The sequence below is a fragment of the Anneissia japonica genome, unplaced genomic scaffold (genome assembly GCF_011630105.1).
Source record: "Anneissia japonica isolate Jap-2015-1 unplaced genomic scaffold, ASM1163010v1 scaffold287749_len374965_cov195, whole genome shotgun sequence".
Lineage (NCBI taxonomy): Eukaryota > Metazoa > Echinodermata > Crinoidea > Comatulida > Comatulidae > Anneissia > Anneissia japonica.
Genome location: NW_022737310.1, coordinates 1 through 24,313, shown reverse-complemented (window position 1 = coordinate 24,313; position 24,313 = coordinate 1). Strand labels below are relative to the sequence as shown.

Below are 24,313 nucleotides of genomic sequence, written 5' to 3'. Positions count from 1 at the left end.
TGTTACATGACTACGAGCTGAAACATAGGAAGTAAAGTAAACCTCCAGATGAGCTTCATCTTGGTGGTTAAGATGCTTGCCTTCCATTGTCCCATGGTTCTGACTCCAAAAATCACACCAGGATTATCATGACTAAAAACAACTCTGTTTCCTTTAAGTTTAATAATGTGACTGAGTTCACTCAGTTTCATCCTGTAATTGCCTCATACTTTGGTATGTAAAATATAAGAATTACAGAAATATGAAAGAGAAAAAAAAAACAGTTATACTGGACTGGACTATCACAGAGAAAGTATTCACATGGTAATACATGATTCGGCAGAAGATTATTTCGACATTTTACAGGATTAAAATTTTGCTTCAAATGGAAAGACTTTGTACATGAAAAAGGAAGGAATAATAGCAGGAATGGTTTACAAGGATTATCATCAACTATTAGAATAGGAAATACTTGTAGAAATGGCTACAATAGATTATCAGCTACTAGTAGAAATGAAAAATGAATGTATTATTGTTGGTTAATAGCAACCTTGAATGGAGTATTAATAAACAATACTAGCCAAAATAAACTTTAAAGTGCAATTAAATATGCTGCTTGCCTCACCAAAAATAGATCATCTGCATGCATTTTGGGCTTTGAAAAAATATCTACCATTGCTTGATATTTGGTGTTTAAGGACTGAGAATAATGCGCATGAGTTGACAATTGTAATAGTTAAGTTTGTAGTAAGCAGAATGCCTTATTTTTTATTTATTTTGAGTTATGTACAGTACATCCAGCAGCAAGTACTAACTCGCCAATAATATAGGATGGAATAATAGGATGGAATGATGCTTTCGGTCGTCAGTCGACAAAATTCTGTAAAAATAAAAATGCAACACCACGATACTCGCAACGGATAGCTTTCAATCACGATCCATTCAGACTGCTACTGACTATCAGCAGACGGCATAGCGTCATCTAGCGCTCTCTCAAGGACGGAGTTGGATTCATCGTTCAACGGTCATATGCAGGGGCGAATCCAGAGATGTCCGAAAAGGGTGGGCCGAAAGAGATAACACCACCCTAGGAGGTCCGGGGCATTCTGGACCCCTAGTGTTTTCTAGACGCATGAAAATAACATCTGAGGTGTTTTGGGCGATCAATTATTTCTTTTTCTTTCTTTCTTTTTTCTTTTTTTCACTTTCCAACTGGGAGGGGAATGGAGCCGGCCTGCCCCTCCCCCCACTAAATCCTCCCCTGGTACGATTTGTCGTGCGAAGCAAGCATATGCTCGGCTTCATAAATTTTATGCTGCTTAGGGACTGAAGCTGTGCTTATTCATTAAAATTGTTTCCCACTAGGTGAATTTATCTTTGCGAAAGAAAAGCGTTTGACCGTACACATGCACAGTTAAATTTGTATGCACTATGTCTCTGAAAAAATGCTTATTAAGAATCATTTTGCTCAACAACAATGATGCACTCACTCAATATTTTTCTGCCTTCCTCTTCAGGGCGAACTGAGTGGGAGTTTCAGCAAAGAGCCTGTTAGGGGTGCAAGGAGCAATTCCCCCTTAAACCTCTAGCACCTTCATTAATTTGAGTTTGTAATTAATTTTTTTTACAATTAAGCATACTAATTTTCTGATAAAACTTTACAAATTTTTTTTTACAAACTATAAAGGGGCCAGTGTCCCCTCTAAATCTGCCACTGCTCTTACAATTTTTCAAAAGTAAGTTTGCTAAACAACATACAATGTCTTGTTTAGACTGGCAAAGCATAGTCAGCATTGCTATCTCAGACTATATCCAGTGACTCAGACAATGGAGATTAAGTAACTAGAATAATGGTCATAAAGAGATTTATAAATTGTTATCATTATTATTATTATTATTATTATTATTATTATTATTATTATTATTACTACTACTACTACTACATTTACCAACATACCATTACTTTTTAAATGATTACTACAACAAAATATTCATCATAAAAAAAAAAATCCATATCATATCACACCAATAAATCACTGACTTTGATTACACAATGGGTTTTCAAATTTAATAGTTCATTACATTTACAATTTACATAGACAAGTTTAGCAATAAACAACACCGTAAAGTCTATAAATAGTACAACTTAACTGCGATTTAAAGCAGATCTTAACATCTCAAGAAAACAAGCTATTAAAACTTCCTGGAAACAAGTTTTTAACTCATAATCTATGCAATTGCCATGAACCAAAACTCATTCATGTGTGAACGCTTGAAATTATTTACATCTAAGTTTAGTTTGACTTGTTTTGCAAATAGACATTTAAGGAGTTAATGTAACAATTAAAAAACTGAAAACACTGTGTACAATTTTATTATTATTTCAACAGTTGCCAAGTTCCTGTCTGTGAATAGGGATTTATTCACAGACAGAAAATGTATTAGATCCTAATACATTTTTAAAAAACTGTTTGTTGATCTTTAAATGCACCAGCAAATCTGTTACTGCGAAGTTGTGCTTGAAAATGAAATATAGTTTCTGATTTACTCTATAATAGTATGTTTTAAATTTTTAAATAACATTATATTCTAATTAATATTTTGAATTTTTAAGCATCATATCTGAATAAACTTACCACACTGCAATTACTGCTTGTTATTCGAATCATTCAAAAATTAAATATTGTAGGTATATTGGAGATGCCAATTGTCCCACTCATACATATGAAGCCAGTATCAGGCAACATTCAAGTGGCTATTTGAGATGGCTTCTATATATTTCTAAGGTGAATGTGGGTTGCTGATAGGGCCTACCTTTAGGTCTTGCAATATAACCATTTACACCTGTGATTATTACCTAAGTACAACCTCCCAATTCAACAACCCTATGCTGGCTCTGAGCTTGCAAATCAGGCCCTGTGTTGGCTTTTACCGTTAAGTGTAGGTCATTGGCAACATAGGTACATGTGCAAAAATGAATTCTAGGTGAATCTTAGGGAATATGGAAGTTCTGTGTGTGGTACTTAAAGATTAATTGTTCACAGAAACAAAGCTCTCATGAACTTGAAGAGATTCAAATTGGAATTTACACAAACAATTTTTTACTCTATCGAAAGTATATTACTATTCATAAATGTTTATATTTCCATATCATTACCTTTCATAAATAACTCATGTTTATATTATATTGAACAATAAGAAAATATTAAGGCAAGTTATAACCTATTTTTTTCTGAAATATATTAAATTAGGTATGAATTAATCCCTCCTTTAGGGATAAAACTGTTGTAGTATTAACACTTTACTTTTTTCAGATTTTGTGAACAGTTAATCTTAATAAATCACATATTTCCTTTTAAATTTCATTTAGAATTCCAAACCACAATCCTATTTTAAACCTACTAATTGGTGTGGTTTCCTATCCAATAAAAGGTTTAACAAAATGAATAGAATGATCACACTTTGCTTTTGTGTTGATTAGTATATTGACAGTAAGAACAGTTAGCCAAGGTTTGTAAACTGCGATTGTATCTTTTTTAACTATGAAACCTGCAATTCAATCTATTGTGATACCAAAACCTTGCTAACAAATACTGTTTGAACTATTATAAATAATTTGAGTTACTATAAATACTATATACAAATTATAGTAAATAAATAATAATTAATTGATAGATATACTTCTAATTAATTGATATATTTCTAATTTCCATTTTAGAATGAGCATTTATCATTGCTTCTGAACAACGAATTGTTTGAAAAACCACAATATGTGAGATTAGTCAGCATGATACTGCATAACACTGCAGTAAACCAACAAGTTGGCCTATACTTTGTAAATATGGTCAAAAGTTAATGAACCTTTAATACAAAGTTCGTCAAACTTTTGAAAAGGTGGTCAACAGTCTGCAAAATTGGGAAATATTTTATACATTTGTTCAACAATTTATACAGTGGTTAACTGTTTATAAAGTCAGTAAACCGTTTTAAAGTTTGTTGAATGTCTATTGAGCTGGTCATTGGTCGGTAAAAAGATGAAATTACGGTAAAGTGATCTCTTGTTTACTCACAAGCTCCCCTTCACAGAACGGTGAACTTACTTCTCAAAAGAGATACCCCTCAAAAAAGCATCGTCTGTAGGGATTTTCTCATGTTAGCCATTTCTTGATGTTGCTATGGTTCAAAAGATAAGAATCATTTAAAACTTGAAATGTTGAAGCGGATTGGCATGATTCAAGATGCAATTATTCGTGAATTAAAATATTAATATTAAAGTTTAAATGAGAATTCAGCATTCTGAATATGTAGAAACATAAGCTAAAGATATAGACTACTGTGGGCAATTTGTATATAAATTACACAAAACAATATTTACTTAGTAGTTTAAAAGGTACTTAGTAGTTTAAAAATTGTTTCTCATTAACAATATTTACAACATAATTACTGAATGCCAAGACAAATTCATCATAACAAAAAGTTTTTCTTACAGTGTCCATTAATATTTTCTTTTGCAGCAAACTCATTTCCTTTTTAAGCTCTCCTTGTACTCTGCCATGATGTTCTTGGTGGTTAATTTCAAGATCACTCATAGTCTATGGAAGTATAAGATGGTTGGGTTTGAAATTAAGTTCAACAAAACTGACCATTTGAAACATTATTAAAAGTAAATCAAAATTCAACAAAGAAAATAACAAATGATGATTAAACTTTGTCCAAAATAAAAACATTTTCAAGATATTAGTATTGATATAGAGTATACGAAATCAACATATATTACAGTAGAAACATTCATTACATACTAAAACAAGCATAGCATTACTATATTATAACAGGGGTTCTCAACTGGCGGTCCATGGGCCATCTTCTGCCCGCGAGTGCGTGTTATGCGGCCCGTGAGAACAAGCTGAAAATTATACTTTCCCATTAGACTTGAGCCTAAATTTCTAACCTTAATAGTTTTGTATTCTGGTTTTGCCGACTAGGCATATATATTGCTCCTAAAATTGTAGCAATTTAATCAATCAAATCGGAAGAACTTTCGCAGCAAACAGCAAAGAACAGTGCCAAAATAAAGAAAAAGAAATAATTGATCACCCAAAATGCCTCTAAGGTTATTTTCGGGGGTCTAGAAAACAAAAATTTCGCGGGGCCATATCCCCGGACCCCTAGGGTAGTGTTGCCTCCATCAGTCCCACTTTTAGCTCCCTTTCGGACATCTCTGGATCCGCCCCTGAAGAAATACTGTACTGTATTACCGATGACTCATTGTGTGATATATAACATTTTGACTTTTGCATTACCAAACACAAGGGTAACTTTTTTAGGTCAAGATGCCCTGTATGAGAGTCTAGGGCTTATTATTTTCAAAATATTTCTAATTCAGGAAGGGGGACACCCTCTTCCAAACCCTCCCCCGCCTCACACCTGCGGTGCTCAGATGGCACGACGCACCATAGTACACCTCTTGCCCTGGCCATTCAAATTTATTCAATGAACAATTTTGGTCCTTATTGCGATACAGTTGAGAACCCCTGCTATATAATAATGAGAGCATACTATAGGGCTATATTTCTGTTGACATACAATTATCTTGTTCTTTAAGCCCCCTTTGCACAAAACTGTCTGCTTTACATCTCCTTTGTGAGATTTTGTCTTACTTTAATTTTTTTTTTTTTTTTTCAAAAAATACATTTATTTATTTTATTTATTCAGTATACAAAACATAAAATTACAAATAGCAGCCAAAGGCTCTAATGGTTTGTATTACAAAGAGTTAAAAAAATATATAAACATGCAAAAACATGAGATAGGATAGCCTAATAAGTTGTATTTTTTAAATTATATTTTTAATAAATAATTTAAATATTTCAACTTGATTTTGAAGAGTTGAACATGTTGGAAGGACCTTGTCAAAGCAGACTGAAACAGAGGGTGCTCTTTAAGTTACAGCATATGGTTCTGCTTTCTTTATGTATTATATATTATCCTATTTTTTTAGTCGCATCTCTTTGTTATTACATTCATTTATTCTAATTTTTTGAATTTTGATTGCTACATTTCTGAACAAATCCTGCTTAAAACAACCCCTTGGGGAAGTAGTTTTTGTAATGGACGTAAATAACAAATAGCCTTAACGACTTATAGGTTTAAGCTTTACATGGAATTTCATTTAACCACAAATAGACTGCAATACAATAAATCAGCCCTAATAAAAATATAACAATTGGAAAATACAAGAAGCTCTATTTATTGTTGGAAAAAAACTGGCTCCTAGTAAATACCAGAATCACAAATGTGAATTACAGTTCTGTATATGAAAAAATGTATCTTTATGATGGTTGGTATTTAAACTTTGACTGCTTTAGAGGATAATAAACTGTGCATGCCACTACGATTATCTTCTATACAATGTAAACCTTTGGTATTTTAAGTTCAATTCAATTCAAATAAACATATATTTACTAACACCATCAGAAAAAATATTTCTGCATGTTTCACAAATGACCGTGAGAATACAAAACAATTCTTCAGAGGTAACAACACAAATCATAAAACTAAACTTGCTATAGGTCAGATCGATAAGTATAATATTAGATAAGATATCAGTTTTCAAAATAAAGGCGCCCCCTACTGTAGTTAGCTTAAAGACTTTTCTGGCAGTGTGATCTATGATCTATAGCAAAATTTAAATTTTATTCATTTCATGTACTCCTTAATGGAGTTTGTACAAAATGTCGTACAAAGCACTTGTAACTCGGTGTTGAGGACAGAATCGTGCCATGGAACATAGCTGCCAACATTAACGAATCTCCTAGCCTGGCACACAATGCACAATTCCATGAAAACTATGACAAAGCATGTCAAGGATCGTTTATACGACAATCAACTTAGATTGCCATAAACAATTCGGACATATCATCGCATCAAGGGCTCACACAGAGGATGGATATATCAGCTGACAGTCAGCAAACACAGTTTGTACCAGCTTTATTCTTAATTTGTTACTAGTTTCGTGATATTGACCCCCATTTTAATCTGCTTTCATGCACACCATCTTTGTGATAATAATGCTCTTTGTTTTCTTTGAACATTTAAAATTTAATGTTTCAATAACTTTGAGATAACACAATAGTAATACAAGTACTCAACTATTATGTTAAATAGATGGGTACATATTCAAGTTCTTAACCACATGAATACTTCTTTGTTCATTCACATATTTCTTAAATATATTCTTTTACATTTTATTTTATGTATTTTTCCTAAATTATAGTTCTAACTCAAAATGTAATATTATTAGTCTATGTTTAATTGTTTATAAAAGTTAAGTATAATTTACTTTTTAATTCTATCAATCTTAGGAAATATATATAATGGTATTTATTCAGGACAGAATTAAAGACATAATAAATGGCAGCCAAAAAATTCTGAATTGGGAACCATTGCATCAAAAATGAGCAAACAATAGAATTAAGGAAAAATTACAAAAACTAAAAAAGAAACAATTGCACAATCATGACAATAAGAGAAAAACATTGCATTATTTGAATAAAAACATTAAAATTACTGTACAATAGTTAAAGAGGAGAAACACTATACATTAGTACTACATTAAAAACATTGAAAACATAAACAGGTGAAAAATGAATTGAATATGAGAAGAAAACAAGCGAGTTCTTTTCAAGTGATGATGAGAAATAATCTTTGTATTAGGTTCAGGATTTGAACCAAAGCTCCTCTGGAAGTATAAGGCAAGCATCTACTGTAACAAACCCATGCCATCATATCATATGACAAGCACAAGGTTTATCCATCAGAGCATAGAGGGTATTATCAAAATCATGTGGCCCATGCTGACCCGAAAGGGAAACAGGATGTCTACTTTATAATGGTAGAACAACAAGAGCTTCTTGGCATAATAGCTATCATACTGATATAATAATTCTATTAATTTTTAACTTTTTACAATAACTTTTCATTTAGATTGACAAATTGTCCCCCTAATTGTATTGATTTGACCGTTTGCACACTCAAAGTGTCCCTGTCCCAATAGGGGTTGGCTGTAGTGTTAAAAGATACATTGCTCATTTAATAAATAATTTAACAAGTACAAACATATTACTTTAATTATTATTATATTGTCTGTTTTGTAAATACTTTAGAAACATTACCGAATCATTGATTTAATATATTGTCTATAATAAAACCCGAAACCCCCCTTAAAATGAAAGTGTTGAAAAGACATCGATAAAAATAAACTAAAAATCACAAAACATGGTTTGGTATGCAGCTATACAAGTGGAAGTAAATTGGACCAAAAAAAAAAAAAAAAATCAAAATTTATTGTTTTTCTTTTAAAATTGAAAACAAGGTAACCTTGAAACGAGAAATGACTATTCAAAAAGTACTTCTCAGGAATTTCCACCACAGAACTTATTTATTAGAACTCTGATCACAATTTCAATTTTATAATGTATTCACAAAATTAGAGCAGGCACTTAGCAATGGGTTTTTAGGGATTAGAGCGATAAACCAACCTTGATATTCTGTGAAACCTTAATCTGATCTCTTTGATATGGCAAAGCACTTTAAAATGTAAACAAGAGATAATTCATTTACCTATCAAAACATGCAATGGTCTGTGATTGAGAGAAAAATTATAATTCGAGAGGTGATAGGAAATACATGTTAATCTTTAAGCATAAGCCCCTCTTATCACAATTGTATACTGTAAATTTCATGGGAATTGTTGTTAATTAGTGTGAAATTTAATCACTACAATACAATGGGACATGTACTGTAAACATGGTTCTTTGCCTTACACACACTCAATGAGTTCATCCGACTACGATCATGGTCAAAGTAAATTGAAGTAATTATTATATACCGCATACATAGATTCTGGGCATCTGATTGGTTAAGAAGCGGGCAATAACTTCAACCATCACTATGACGTAGGTTTGAATGACAGTTCATTTTTCCCGGGGAAAAAGTACTTTCACCCTAAACGATAGCACTATTTCTGGTATAATAATCACTATATCAATGTAATAAACCTAACAAGAACAACGAACTACCAACGCAAGTGGTAGGGCCCATGTTTACGATGACAACGAACAAGAGTGTTGGGGTCAGCAATTTATTGACATCATGAATGCTAGATATGATCGCATAAAACATACAGATGTTTGAATAAGAGTTAAAATATTTTGTTAAGTGGAACAATGCCAGTGATTAAAATAATTTGGTTTTTATCTCAGGTAAATTCAGCAAGGCTCTAGCACGGTGGACCATGCTGCTGCACTGTCGGTTCGTGCTAGGCCTGGTTGTCGTCAGCCTGTCAGCGCTCAATGGCAGGGGATAGCTAGACCTAGATATTGGAAACTGATAATCAGAATTATAGTGGTAGCCTCTATGTTTTGGCACATGGAAAACAAGAGCAGGCCTCAAATTTTACGGCGGCCACCGCGGCCATTGCCGACGGTGCCCTCCCAGTTGGCCTTGGTGCCCCTGAAAATGAAGCACGAGGACAGCCACTACTTGCCTGCCCTCTTGCAGCCTTGGCGCCCTCACGACGCTTAATATAGATCATTTGACACGTAAAATAAATCTAAACAAGAACGTTCAAATCTTGAAAGAAAACACGAAAGCCAAAAACGTAAATCGCCTAGGCTAGATAAGGTTGCAGTGACAGAACAAGAGAATTTCCATGTGTGTTGATACAAACTGTTTTTGCGGTTACCGTTGTGTGTGCATCCGTCTGACTCGAGCGGTAATTGCAGTAAACAGGTACTGTAGTTTTAAACATGTGCTTGATGCTGTGCAGCTAGCTAGCTTTTGGGTGATCTGACGTCATTGCAGCTCAAGCGTGTGAAATTAACCTAATTGGTTGACACTCGGCTAAGCTAGTTGGATGACGGCCAGTTTAGAGGTGTGGCCTCCTCTCCGATGAGAACGCACTGAGCAACAACATCAGATATTGAACTTCTTGAACTTTGACTGTTTTGTTTACGATCGCCGACTGCCGCAAAAAACTAAAAGTATATTCCAAAATTGAATCGATAATTAATACTCTAAACAAAGTCATTTTACCATTAATGATGGCTTGGCTAGGCATAGCTTGGCTTGGCCTAGCTTGCCTACTGTAGGCCTAGCCTGGCTACGAATCAAGGCACTTGCGAAAGATTAGTACTGAGGCTAAATCAAATTTTGCCTTGGTGCCCTTTTATATTTGAAATTTTGGCCTTGGTGCCTTTCCATTTGGCCTTGGTGCCTTTCAAAATCATGTCATACTGGAGTCCATTTGGCCTTGCCCATAAAATCCCCAAATTTGAGGCCTGCAAGAGGATATGAAACCAAAACAATTCCTGACCTACTCTTCTGCACTGATCGCGATGCTCGTTATACAACTAAATGTCACGTCACCACTACTAGTTTGTGGAAGCTAACTATGTTTATTAACAATTCTGTTTCTAAGATACATTAAAATTTGTACTTATAGATCTAGTGAATGGACAGGCAACCACCTCTGGCAACAGTTATCGTCTGGTATCCTTGGACATATTTTTTCACACAATGTTTTTAGTATTTTAGTTATACAAAATTGTTTGTCACAGTTTGTCTACCTCAAACCTTTCTCCATGAGACAACTGATATAAATAAAGCAGTAAAAACATATTATGAATTTGTGGGAGATGGGGTGTTTTCTAGGAGATTCTTGCTTGCTTGCAAAAGTGCAGGAGGCAATCCCGATTTAAGGGAGAATCTTGTGAGTTGCGGGAGTTTTGGGACCTCTGGCAAGCATTTATATAGCACCTTTTCTTTCAGTTATGAAGCACATTTTATTGAATCGTTGGGTCCACATGCACAAGTGTTGGTGCTGTAACTGGTAACCAAACCAGGTACTCATTTATATTCCTAGGTTTGCTCAAGGACACAAAAGAAAAGGAAGGGAGGGATTAAAAACAAATTTAGCACTTTTCCAAACCATGTACTATCCATGTGTGTGTGTGTGTGTGTGTGTGTGTGTGTGTGTAAACATTAATCCAACCTTTGAGTACTGCTCAAACAGCTGCCTTATAGTTTTCAGTCTCTGACTCATAATCACTCTTGACTGTTGGAAAAGCTTTTGGTGTTGCTTGAAGAGAGACTGTAAGATTAAAAAAAAAAAATCAAATACAATAATCTTAATTCAAGTTTTTTTTATACCAGTCTCAATCACTCTGATTTATCTATTCATATCATTCTTATCCAAAAGTGAGCGACTCACCAAAGACCGTGGGTTATAATTTTGTTTTAAATTCTTGCACATTTAAAGATAATCTCAAGAAAAGAAAAAGCTGAAATTTTGTATTTCTGTTCGTTTTTCTTGGGTGGCAGTTTGAAATTAATTAAGATTCGCCGAAATAATGCATCACAAAATGATCATTGATTCCGATATACCATATCTTCAGAAGAACACCCCTATAACCCATAATTTTTTATTCCAATGCTGATTCTAAAAAGGCAATCAGAAAAGATTTAATTTGAAATAGCAAAAGTCTAAAAATTGAGAGAAACCTACATTCAAGGGCTGAAATACAAAAATGTAAAATTATTTAAATGTCCAAATCAGGGATGGCAAAAGTGCACGACTGCACGACCAGCGGTCAGAGGCAACATTAATTTTCTGGAGGCATTTTAGGGAAAACAAATCAAAAAATATAAACTGCTGGGCTATATGTTGTGCAGGCAACATTTGGTGCTGGAGACATTTTATCAATTCACGGTCGAGGCACAAACTATTTTTTTCTAAACCGGGTCCACATTTTGAGGAATCACAACCAACTATACTTCCCATAAAGTTTAATACTAATGATCTGAACTTGTTTGGCTGGTGGTATATAAGTGATGAACCACAACCAAGACCATTTGACATACCTGCAATTTTTCCTCCTGTTCCTTTACTCTACTGACATCTGCATCCCACTGGTCAAGGACTGTATTTACTTGTTTGCTGTATTCTTCATTTAGTTTTTGCCTAATAAAAATTAAAAGACTCAAAATTAATTGAAGACATACAGGCAAGCAGGCAGGCAGGCAGGCTATGTTGGTAGGTAGGGCTTAACACAAATATGCTTCCGATTGCGAGACTGGCTGAGCGGCTTAGTATCCTAGTCTTTGGTGGCTAGACTAAACCAACTTAAGCAGATTGGCTACTGGGTGCAATTTTTGTTGGGGAGAGCACAGAGGCAAAAATATCTTCGATGAGCAAGCAATTATATGGCAAATGCTTTTTTCTACTAAGCACATAAGTAGAAGAGGAATGAAATAGGGGAGAATATGAGAATGCATAACATGCAAATCTATACAGAAATTCATATGACAACTATGTAATTTATTATACTAATATATTTACTTTATTATAATAATAATATATTTACTTTATTATACTAATAATAATATATTTACTTTACTATTATGTTCTCTATAGCTTTATAGAATATATTACAGTACATTTATTTAAATATTGTCTGTTGCAATTTTTTTAAATCTTGAATCGATCACTCTTTCTGAACTAATAAAAATACCAAAGTTATCATTCACAAAGCACCAATATACGTTTCCGTTCCTTGGCACGTATTGGCCAAGGACATTTATTTCATTTTTTATATAAGGCCTTTGGCCCAAATAAAATATAATAGCTATTTACAGAGGGAATGATCACTTCTACGTTTAAATGAGTGATAAAGAAATTTACAGAAACAACTTATTGTATTGATATCAGTAGTGGACATTAATTGAGTAAACTTAACTTTGGATGGATTAACAATAAAATACTTGAATATATAATGTTTGCGAATATCAGTGTAACAAGGGCAAATTAAAGTAAAATAATACTCATCTTCAACTAAATTTAATGTACAATGTTTGCATAATCTATCTTTTTTATCAATTTTTGACCATCTACCAGTTTCAATTTCTAATTCAAGGACTCCTAAACGCAACTTAGTAAGAATACGTCTATAATTAAAATTTTGTATATGCATTAAGTATACTGAAGTGAAAAAAAAATCACAAGATGTTGTGCATGTTAGATGTTAACAAGGTGCATTTTAAATTGAACTTTCAAACTAGGAACTGTGGGTGATTCAGTGATTACAATACCAAGTGCTAGGTTAAAAAATGAGAGTAACAATAAAGTACAGTAAATCATTGGTCCAGTAGAGTAACTAGCGTATTCGGGATGGAACATTGGGGACACAAGTCAGTATCTAGTACAATCAGTCTCAATATAATTGTATAGAATTTAATCATGGCATATACTTGTTTAAATGGAAAAGTTAAAACCTTTTAGAACCATAATTGTAGATTATCATTTTGGGGTATTTTGGATTTTAAGGTGCCTGAATTCATGGTCATCGAATTAAAATATAGAAACACTGCACAGAGGGCTTACATACAGTGGAGATACAATGTACATGCTATATAATTATGGTAATGGCATTATATATCTTTTATATAATATTACTCTGTTTGTTACCCATTTACCTTTGACTCTGCTGCGTTTTCCACATTTTCTCCACCTTGCTATTAGCTGCTTTCATCGACTGTTGAGTAAATGTTTCCAATCGTTTCCTCTTGCCACAGATAGATTTACGCAGATCAGCTAAAAAAGCACAAACACACTAAACCTATAATAATTAGTATCATGCGAAACAAAATTATAATTTGTGAAGCATGCTTTAAAAAAAATCAAATCAAAATCATCATAGGTCATTTCAGATACTACATACCTCCAAAACTCTGTAGCATATTTTGAACTTCATTACTGAAAAAAAAGTTTAAATTCATTTGAAAACCTATATTTATATAACCATATTTAACTAGGTGCTTAACCCAGCAAAACTGATTATTTAGGAGACTCAATACTCTATAATAATCATCTAGTATCATTAATAGATAGAATTTAATTAGATACTAATTATATTAAAACATACTGATAGTGACATACATATAAATATCAGGACAACCCATTAGGGTGAAGGAGTACACTAACAAAAAGAAGTAGATCTATTATGATTTAAACAGATACTATGAACAATTCCAATATTTTATGTAAGAATGCAATTTAGGACCTTAGGCTCTTCAATAGAGGTATGAAATTATGGTTTCATGCATGAATTGCTTATTCAAGGAATAAAAGGAATCAAGGAATATTTATTGACGACAATACAACACAGTACAATTGAAATTTGTATCCAGGAGTATACAATTGGTTAACTATGCAAAAGATAAAAGTAAAAACTATATTTAGTGTATTAGTGTTATTAATGTTTATTTGTATACTTTCCGTACATATATAACCACAGCAACAAAGACTGCCACCAACAAATTGAATTGAATGTATAAATTATGATGAATATTACGAATATTTAATTAAACAGATTTTTAAAAATTGCTGATAAATTTTTATTCAAATTGTTATTTTCTCTTTTCTTTTAAAACACAGTTATCAAACATTCATGCCAAAATGTGTATAATAGTAAGAAAATTTACATTACTATTGTGCTTTGTTATGAGGTTAAAATAACTAATTATCTACAAAAAAAAACCCCATAATTAATATCTATACGTTTATAGAGTTAACTATTCAAATTTCAGACAGTATTATATCTACAGAAAGTAGGTCAAGTCACAAAAAAGGAGATTATGATGCTGTGAGACAATCCTCTTCAATTGCAAAGTGAGTGAATCTCAATATGCATGAATTAAAACACATCCTCACAATAAAGAATGATCAAATAAATCTAAAAGAAGATTATCATATCAATAAAACACTTTGTTGTTATTTATTATATTAGCACATGCTCTGAAGTAGTAGTCTGTATAAACTGTTGAAGTAGAAGTATAATTTGTTTAGCATTGTGCAGGGGTTTTGAGACTGATGAAACCACTTTGATAGTGGACTTATTGTTATAAATACCTTTAACTATAATGCTTTGTATGAATATCAGTAAAGCTTTGTTCTCATTATCAAGTTTTCTATGACTAATATCTGTGATTTGCCTAAACATAGGCATATCATATCACATCCATATACGGACAAATCACATATATTTCTGGAGCGGATGCAGGATTTGGCAGTAGGGATGCGTGAAAATCCACACCACCTCAGCCTCACCATGGTTGGTACAACAATCATTTTTCTTAATACAATTTGGGGGGGGGGGGGGGATGGGGGGGGGGGGGGGGGTGCGATTGCACTGTCTGCACCCGCCCCAGTATTTGTCACAATGATAGTGTGCACAGGGTTTTAAAAAGCATCATAGTCTACTGGGACCACAACTGATTGTTAGAAGGAATCAGATTGAACTTCAGATTCAGATACAAGATTCACCCAGCCTAAATATTACCATTTCAGGATCCCTTTGTATGGTACAGCCAAATTCTCAAGCCCTGTCCAGACTATCAAATTTTATTTGACAAAAACATGTGACATTATGACCACATATAGGCACATCGTGACTATATATGGGCATATAACAGGTTTTGTAAAAAAAAAATTGATAATGTGGACTGAGATGTATAGGCCTACTGTTGTTTTCTCATCATGCACTATATTACAACAAGCAGAGTAGGATCTTGAAAGAAAGTTCAATAAAAATGGTTCCATAAAACACAACTTACCCTTTTAGAAAATGATTTACAACACCATCGTTAGAAGAATCAACACTGTTAAAGTGGTTAGTTGGAACTAAAAATGGCTCAACTTAAAACTGACAAATCTGAAGAATTAACAAATAACAAAATTAAAAAAAGGTATTACTGAAGTGAATAATTGATGTAAAATGAATGATGCTACTGTTGATTATTCAGAAAAATGATTTACTTCCAGAATTTTCTTCCAGAAACATATTTGTAATAGTACAGTTTCAATATAAGTTTAAAAACAAATAAATATAATTTTATATAAAAAATGTAATTGTATATTTATTGGCTTAAACTTATGAAATTGAGATTTCAATACGTGCTTGCACTTACAATTTATGAAGTAATTTGACTGTATAAACATAAATTGTATATCATGTGTCTCAGATTAAATTATAAAATAAAAATATAATTAACTAAGTAGTAAAATATTAGGTTTAATTCTAGATATATGAGAGCTTAAACCCTAATTACTGTACATCTTTTCACAAGCAAAAAGACTCAGGCAAACACAACCTATGTATAGAGGGCGCTATGATGAAATTAGAAGGTTTGAACAGATTGATAAACAGTTGTGATTTAAAAATGCAAATTTGTCATTGGTTTCCTTTGTGTTGCAGTTTGTTATACAGTATTTAATTGAATTTGAAAAAAATTATTAATGTCATTAAAGGGGAGGGGAGCTGGTGAGAAGATCACTTGACATCTGTCTTCTCAGCATGCAAATGAGTAAAAAACAATGCTCATGAAGCATGAAGCACTGTACATAGATTCAATTACAGAAACTGAATGTCAATTAATAATTAAACTAAATAAAATCTGTAAAACAACAATGCTGTCAGTTTTTGTACAAACTAACATTACCATCATCAGAAATTACCATTTTACTATATTAACATTACTACGCTGGGTAAATCTGAGCAAAATTTCCCATGGATTGTCATTTCTGGGCACACAAACACAGATACTGGCAGCAAGTGGGGAGAACTCTAAGGAAGCAATGTCAGCATTGGTCATTGCATATCAGATGGATCGGTTGTTTAGTGGTCTTCTTCACTATGATGATGTCATAGAAAGAAAGCAATTATCATAAATCAGTAATACATCATATAATAAATCATTTGGTGCTCAGTTAAAACTTACTCATACGGAGGCTCGGCATAATTATTGTCTTCAGCATCGTCAGCATAAGGTCTTTTCATCCCTTTTTTGTTTACAATTTGCTCTTCAAATTCTAATTCAAAAATGGAAAAAGCACAACAAATTAATGGAATATCAATTTTCATAAAAACTGGGAAGAGTTCAATTTAAAACCTATACTTACTATATATTTAATTTTGAACTTATACATTCCAATCATCCCATTATGACTGTGGTTTGTATGTAGAGATGTTTGTCTTTGGATCCAGTTTGGTTCTGATAAAAAGTGTGGAGTAAACTGGGGCGGAAGCAGGATTTGGCGGTAGAGGGTGCGTGAAAGTCCACAGCACCTCAGCCCCACCATGAGCTGAGGTGGGAAAATTTTGAGTTTATGGACCCCTAGGTGCCCAGAAATTGCACTCCAACACCTTTAAAATCTTATTTCATATCAACAATATAATACAACAATTATTTTTCTTAATAAAATTTAGTGAGGTGGATCACACTGTCTGTACCCCACTGCATCCGCCCCAGGAAGTACCAATCAAGGACCTATGGTTTGGGTTGGGAATGTTCCCTTACCTTACCATCTGGAAGCATTAGAGCTTTAGCCACTTTATAAGTATCTAAACAATTTCATGGTTTGTTTGGGAGTTTTTGCTGCTGCTGGAAAACAAGAACCCATTTCCTCGCATTGTGGTTAATCTGCAACTGGTGCCGAGTCCTGACACAGGACTTTGACATTTGTAAAGGTGATGACAATATGGTGATGCTCACGGCATTTAATTAACCTTTTTGACGTGTCAATCAAACTTAACTGACTGTCACCAATAGGGCCAAGAATACACAAGTCTCCAAAACAGATACATTGTCCCAAAAATACACATGATTATGTATGTTCAAGCTGATGTAGTGTGGGACCCAATAAACTAACGTAAAACCTCAAATTAAAGCCCTGGGCTTCTTCATTTTTTGCGAACTTTCAAGTTTCCTTGATGGGCTACTTTTCAAGATGGGCTTCTTTTCGAGACTACCTTTGCAAAGTAAAGAGTGGAGGGGGGGGGGGTTCTTTTCCAAAATGAATGCTGTAAATTTTGTGAAGTTGTACAATTAAACAATAAATAAGGTCAATGTAACATTAATCTGTATTATGGAATGTATTTAACTGGCATTAAATCACCTAAACTAATGTATAAACCAAGATTGCTTTTAATTTATTTAGTTTTCTGAAATTCATGCACAGTGTATGTACTGTACTATCTCGAAAAGAGAAGCCTATGCTATTTTGGGCTTATTTTCAAGGCTAATTTTGCAAACTAAAAAGGGGGGCTTCAATTCGATATGGGCTTCATCTCGCAATATTGACTGGTTCACGATGGCAAAAAGTACTAATTCCAGTCGCGATCTCGTGGGGCTGTACTAAAGGTAGGCTTAGCAAGGGGCTTACTGGCTTAGCACCCAGTCTAGCTTGAAATTCCCACTAACATCATGCGGAAAATCGTGGCACTTTGACACAGGATAGGCCAGGGACTTTCCCACACTTGTGCTAGAAAGTCCTCGCAAGTATACCCTATAAATGCTGCAACTCCCAACCTCCCCCCCTCCCCCGATATTTCCCACACTTGTGCTACCAAGTCCTCGAAAATATACCCCGAAAATGCGGCACCTCCCATATAGTAATATTCAAGAGTGAGCCCCCCCGGGGATTAAGCCCCCCTGAGCTTCAATACAAGGTTTTATGGTATATGTAAGGGGGTGGGGCTTAACGAAACAATGTATTGTACATTTTATGGTCAAACAATTAATGATAACCTGAGGTCTGCTCTTCATTGTTTGCATCCTGATCTTCGAAGTCAAATTTTTCTTCTGTTGTTTCTTGTTTCTGCACTTTCTTTCTTCCAACAGTAGCTCTAGGCATGGTTGATCTAAGAATTAAGGTAAAGGTTGCAGCAAAAAGTAAAAAAAAAATGCATCAAAAAGGAAGACAGAAAAAATGTACCACATATTTGAATAACAAAGACAAATCACAAGAAATTAATAAATTTCCATCCCACACACTTCAAACGTACTAGGCCTACAAGAGGGCAGGACCAAGCGGAGGTCTTACCTAGCTTAGACGAGCCTTACTCTAGGCCTAAGGATGGCCTAGTAGGGTAATGGATGATCGGGAGTATTCCTATTATTTTTCATTCATTTTATGATAAGGCCTAAAAAAATTCAACATGATTGATATGTATTTATTTAGGCTGATGTCTACCATCATCCATTATATTGCATTCCAACATTTTTTGTACTGTATTCTTATCCTTTTAGTTATACTACTTTATGTAGCATATTTCAATCAGGAATTGAATGAAAAAATTATTTATAATGCCAGGCCTGGAATTTAATTTGCCGTGGCTAGAGATACACAGTACCGTATATCTACTTCAATTTGCATATCCATATCTATATTAAATTTTTTATTTTTCTTAAGTTTCTTTCAATGTTCCTTTTAAATCTATTTTAATTTGTAGTTAAGTTATCAATCTTTTTTGGTTACAATGTGTATATATCTGCTTTTAAAATTTGGTAGTTAAGAACTGAACCACTTTGGAAACCAGTACTAGTGTATATTCAGTATAAATAAAGAATAAATAAATAAATAAATGGCATTACATCACCATCACCCAATGAAGAGCCAGAATGTGTGTGACATCACCTTTCAAGACCGGTATTGCAGATCGCCCAGTGTGAGGGTGAGCAGTGTGACTAGCGAAACGTACTTAGGACATGATTAGCTAGGCAAGAGTAGAGTATTTTCTTATAATACTGTCATCTATAAATAGACGTAAAGGTTCCACTCAGTAATAAGAGTCATGTCTGTGGGGAAAGTAATATAACAGCGACGAAGTCTACGTAAAGTTGGGTAAATCAAGGAGGTATCGGTTATGCATGTGCATTCAAAGTGTATGAATATGTTGGTCGGATTGTAAAGCGTGGCAATTTCGAATATATTATAACCTAGGACTTCTTGGAATGAGATTTTGGGGGTTAAGAACTTGACCATGGATGAATTAGTTTATGACTGATATATGCCACCCAGATCGATCCGTCACTATAGCAGGGCCGCCACCAAACGAAGAATCCAAACAAGGCCTAGGGCTTGCCTTATTTCTTCACTTGGCATATGCCAAGAGTTTGGTACAGGATTCAGTCCTTGTTTGATAATGGCTACAATATATATAGATAAATGACATGACTCTTACTGAATGGAACCATCATATACCTATTTATTGATGACAGTACTAAGTACTTACAGTATTGTACATTTAAACGTAATCGTTCGCGTTTCACCACTCAGTGTGGGTGATCTGCAATGCCAGTCTTGAAAGATGACATAACGCACATTCTGGCTCTCCATTGGGTGATGGTGACATAATTTCATTTACCATACCTTTAGTAGCAAATTGAAGTATAAATACGGAACCGTATCTCTAGCCACTGCGAATTTAATTTGGTTTGGTATGCTACAGTATTTTTGATACCCTCAGTATGTTAAAAAAAATTTTGAATCACTAGCCTAGGTAATAATAAACATGAATATCACAAACTTTGTTGGAAAGTGAAATATGAGTACCGTCTAAAATATGAGTTAGCCTAGTCTAGGCCTAGGTAGCCAGGCCTAGGTAGGACGGCTAGGCCTAGGTTAGGTCCATAGATTATAGATAGGCCTACCACCATATTATTATTGGCATTACAGTGCAATAAATGTAGAAAACATTGATAATTGTTTTTGTTGGTCAATTATATGAGAAGATACAATACACAAAAAAGCGGCAGAAACAGTCCTACCTAGCCTAGAAGAGCTATGTTAGGCCTTGTGTAGGGGCAGGCCTAACCTAGGCCTTGAGGTCTAGACTAGGCCTAGGCTACACGACACCAGCTAGGCCTAGCCTAGGCTAGGCTACCCTAGCCTAACTAAGAAAAGAAGACGACCAGCAGCAGCGAACATTCTTTCATACCCACGATCAATGGATTGCACTTGATCCAAGCTAATTTGCTTTTTTTTTAACCATACCACCAGATACCTACCTCCTGTCTTTGCTAATGGCTGTTGCTAATTAATAAGAATTACTGTAACTTCTCGTGGGTGTCGTGGGCCTAGGAACAAGACAAGCAACATTTCAACGATCGCGAGCGTACACACTTGATGATGTCGTCTGCTCTCGTCGTTGATTGGACAATGAAAACGCGCGAAATTTAGAAGCACAGAAATCGGGCCAAAACTTGGTGGTCACTCATCAAAGAATCTTACTGCCCATCATGAACGTCAAGTCAATGTCTGCCAAATGTCTTGAAAAATATGACTATAAAATAGAACCCCTCCAAACGAGGAAACGAAACGAGGGGGGAAATAATATAGTCCTAACACTCCTATTAAGTGGCGGGGACACTTTCTGAGTAGGCCCCCTACGTGTGCCAAATGGCCAAATCATCAATACACATTAACCCCTAGGCGACACTTCTTTTTTTTTATTGTATCAAAACAAATATAGTAGTCTCAAAATATGAAAAATTAATTCAAATTTATATTTTGACACCTTGAGCAATAAATATAAGGCCCCATAAAAAAATTATTAGGATCACCCGCTCCCTCATCACTTTTGGGAAAAATCAGATTTTTTTTTTGTTTTTTTCAATCAACATATATTTTTATTTCTTTGATTCCATTCTTATGACTTTTTATATATGTGTCCCTAACCATTGATTTACTTGTGATCATCGGTAAAATTGGGGCAGGATTAGCAAAAAAAAACAAAAAAAAAAAACCTCCCTCCCTCATCAGTTTTTATTCTTTGATAAGGTGATAAACTAATAATTTTTTTTTATGGGGCCTAACATCAAACCATATTTTTTTTCTTAATCTATAGACTAGGTCTAGGCCTAGGCCTATATAATATGCCTATAGTGACGTGCGTGGGTTACATTTCGTAAAATACATCGTGTCAATTTTAACATTTAACCACTCAGTTTCTTGTTTAGTTTTCATACAAGTATAGGTCATTTCTAGTCTATACCTTACAGCCACCACCAATTTGGGAACATTTATGATTATGACACTCTCAGACCTAAATTCTAATTATAATTTTCCGGTTTTTCTACAATTTTTTTTTTTATTTTTTTTTATTTTGAAAAATTAAAGGTAGGGGGTGGGTCGGCTCGGCCCCACTTGAATCCGGCACTGATTCTTATGATGTCATTGCGATATTGCGCCAACGTAGCACTGGAGTTTGTAAATTCGTGGTATCACTAATTAAATAAATCGAAATAGATAGACCTGCCCGTGTAGGCTGTAGGCCTACAATTATTGTTTAATAACGGCTATATAAAATTCAACTGACTAACTAAGTTTTTGAAATTAGGAAAAACAGATCCTATGTATGCAGATAATATTAAACACTAGCATACGTACGGGTCATAATAATACAGTATACAAAAGGAATAACTCGTTTATAGTAGAAATTTTGCACTTTTGAGTTTGCAAAAATATTGGCTTAATATAGGGCCTAAGTTTACACGCTTCCAATTTTAACAACGTACAGTACATCAGTGTTTTCAAAATAAATTTAGCCTGTGATAACCTTTCCCGTTGAATAAAATAAAATCGATGTAGTGGTTACTGAGATGGTTTCGAAATATACAAACAACAGTGCGTTTTTACTCAGTTTTGGTCCGGAAATAAGTACCGCACTGGGTAAAGTGAACAGACAAAATTCATGACAGTCATGTGTAATTGTTATTCTTTACATTCGCTTTGAAAAGTGGGGTTTTAATTATAGAAGGTTGGTGAAAAGTGGAGGGGGGAAATTGATATGGTGCTCCCCTACTTTGAAAAGTGGGGGACGTGTCCCCCTGTCCCCACCGATCGACGCCCATGACAGTAGTTGTATCGATGCTGTTGATCCCATTTTACATACGTTCTTAAGCCAATTGTCTTTAAACCTACTTAAAGAATCTACTGATCGATGTTTTCGCGGTCACTATTTCAAACGCTTTACATATCAATGCGCACGAATCGACCAGTACGATTACTCCGTCAGTCATGTCGACGCGCAAAACACAGGCACTCAACAGTTAGTATACCAGGCATGGAGGTGTGTTGATCTACAGGCACAAGTGACTAGGTAAGAAAACCTAATAAATATAATTATAACAAACATACTTGAATATTATATCATATAGCAAGTAATTTATATATATATATATATACTATATATATATATATATAAATTCATATTCAATCGGTGTTGTTGATGTGGATCCACGTATGTCTCATCGTAAGAATAAATCAGTAGGTAGACGCAGACAAAATAACCTGCTACGATACTTTGACTTCTAAGAGACATAGAAATATTTTATTTGCGAAATTTTCGGCAACTCCTGTTACCTTCGTCAGCGCATGAGTATCAATACTCATGCTGTATATATGCTGTCTCTTATACACATCTAGATGTGTATAAGAGACAGTATATATATAGCCTATATTCCATGAAGGATTATGTCTAATAGGCCTACGTTAATAAAATCATTTGTTCCTATATTCGAGCACTCCATTATCATTGTATATTTCTGTTTGCACTACGCAGTAAGCTATTATTTAAGTAAAAAATATCATCCTGCGATTGGGTGCATAAAAAATATTCGTTCACTCAGTTTTGTCACCAAAGACATCTGTTGCCTGATAATTTCGGCATTATGACACCCCTTGATCAGGAGGCAGTTTCAAATCGTAATTTTTTAAGCACTAAGAACCATATATAACCCTCCTTATAGCAAAATGGACAGCTTCTTATTTACTGCTAAAAATTCGTTTGAACTTGAACAAAATTGAACCAAACAATTATTTAAATTATTGTTTTAAAAGTTTATATTCTATTCATGGTAATAAGCTATAAGCGACTAATGTTAATTTCAATCCTTCAATGTACATTGTTATTAATATTTTATTTAACAACTTCTTGAGTTGGAACAATAATTGTTCTCAGTGATACTGTACGTAACAGTATGTTATTTAACTAAATCATGTAGCTCAATCATTTGCTGCATTCAAAAATAACCAAATTCATAATTTAAATTATATTTGTGTATTCAGAATAAACAAAAATCGTAATTTAAATCATTCTTATACTTTCCAGGTACAACGAAATGAAGGTTCGAAAACTCATCTGCTTTTTACTCGGAGCAGTTTCTGTAGAACTTATTCACTTTATAGCAGGGAACTGGTTCATAGTAAGGGATCAAACCCGCGTCAGACAACCTCGGTAATATTTTTTTGGTAGTTCAATTCAAATCAGTTATTTAGTCTTTTTGCATCTGTTTTAATCTTACAAACTTTAAAATAAAATTCAATATTTTCTCATAGTTTTAACTTGGAATCAATTTATTGATCTCCGTAGCAAAATCATTGATCATTGGTCTTAAGCAGCTTGGTGGGGGGGGGGGGGTTAGTATGAGCACTTGA

General features: G+C 34.0%; 2 protein-coding genes across 2 annotated transcripts; one reads left to right on the top strand and one right to left on the bottom strand.

Annotated features, from left to right (window-relative positions):
- Nucleotides 1-2,020: 2,020 nt before the first annotated feature.
- Nucleotides 2,021-21,130, bottom strand: LOC117117307 (synaptonemal complex protein 3-like). The gene is made up of 9 exons (XM_033261568.1): nt 20,884-21,130; nt 18,622-18,734; nt 16,813-16,903; nt 13,755-13,789; nt 13,510-13,627; nt 11,899-11,998; nt 11,030-11,128; nt 4,467-4,571; nt 2,021-4,152 (listed from the first exon to the last, which is right to left on the bottom strand). Exons 2-9 carry the CDS (start codon nt 18,725-18,727, stop codon nt 4,099-4,101), a joined length of 708 nt encoding a protein of 235 aa, XP_033117459.1. The 5' UTR covers nt 18,728-18,734; nt 20,884-21,130; the 3' UTR covers nt 2,021-4,098.
- A 915-nt stretch (nt 21,131-22,045) lies between these two features.
- On the top strand, nt 22,046-24,272 carry LOC117117308. The gene is made up of 3 exons (XM_033261570.1): nt 22,046-22,080; nt 22,632-22,976; nt 23,988-24,272. The coding sequence occupies exons 1-3, from the start codon at nt 22,046-22,048 to the stop codon at nt 24,115-24,117; spliced, it is 510 nt and encodes a 169-aa protein (XP_033117461.1). The 3' UTR covers nt 24,118-24,272.
- The last annotated feature ends 41 nt before the right edge of the window (nt 24,273-24,313 follow it).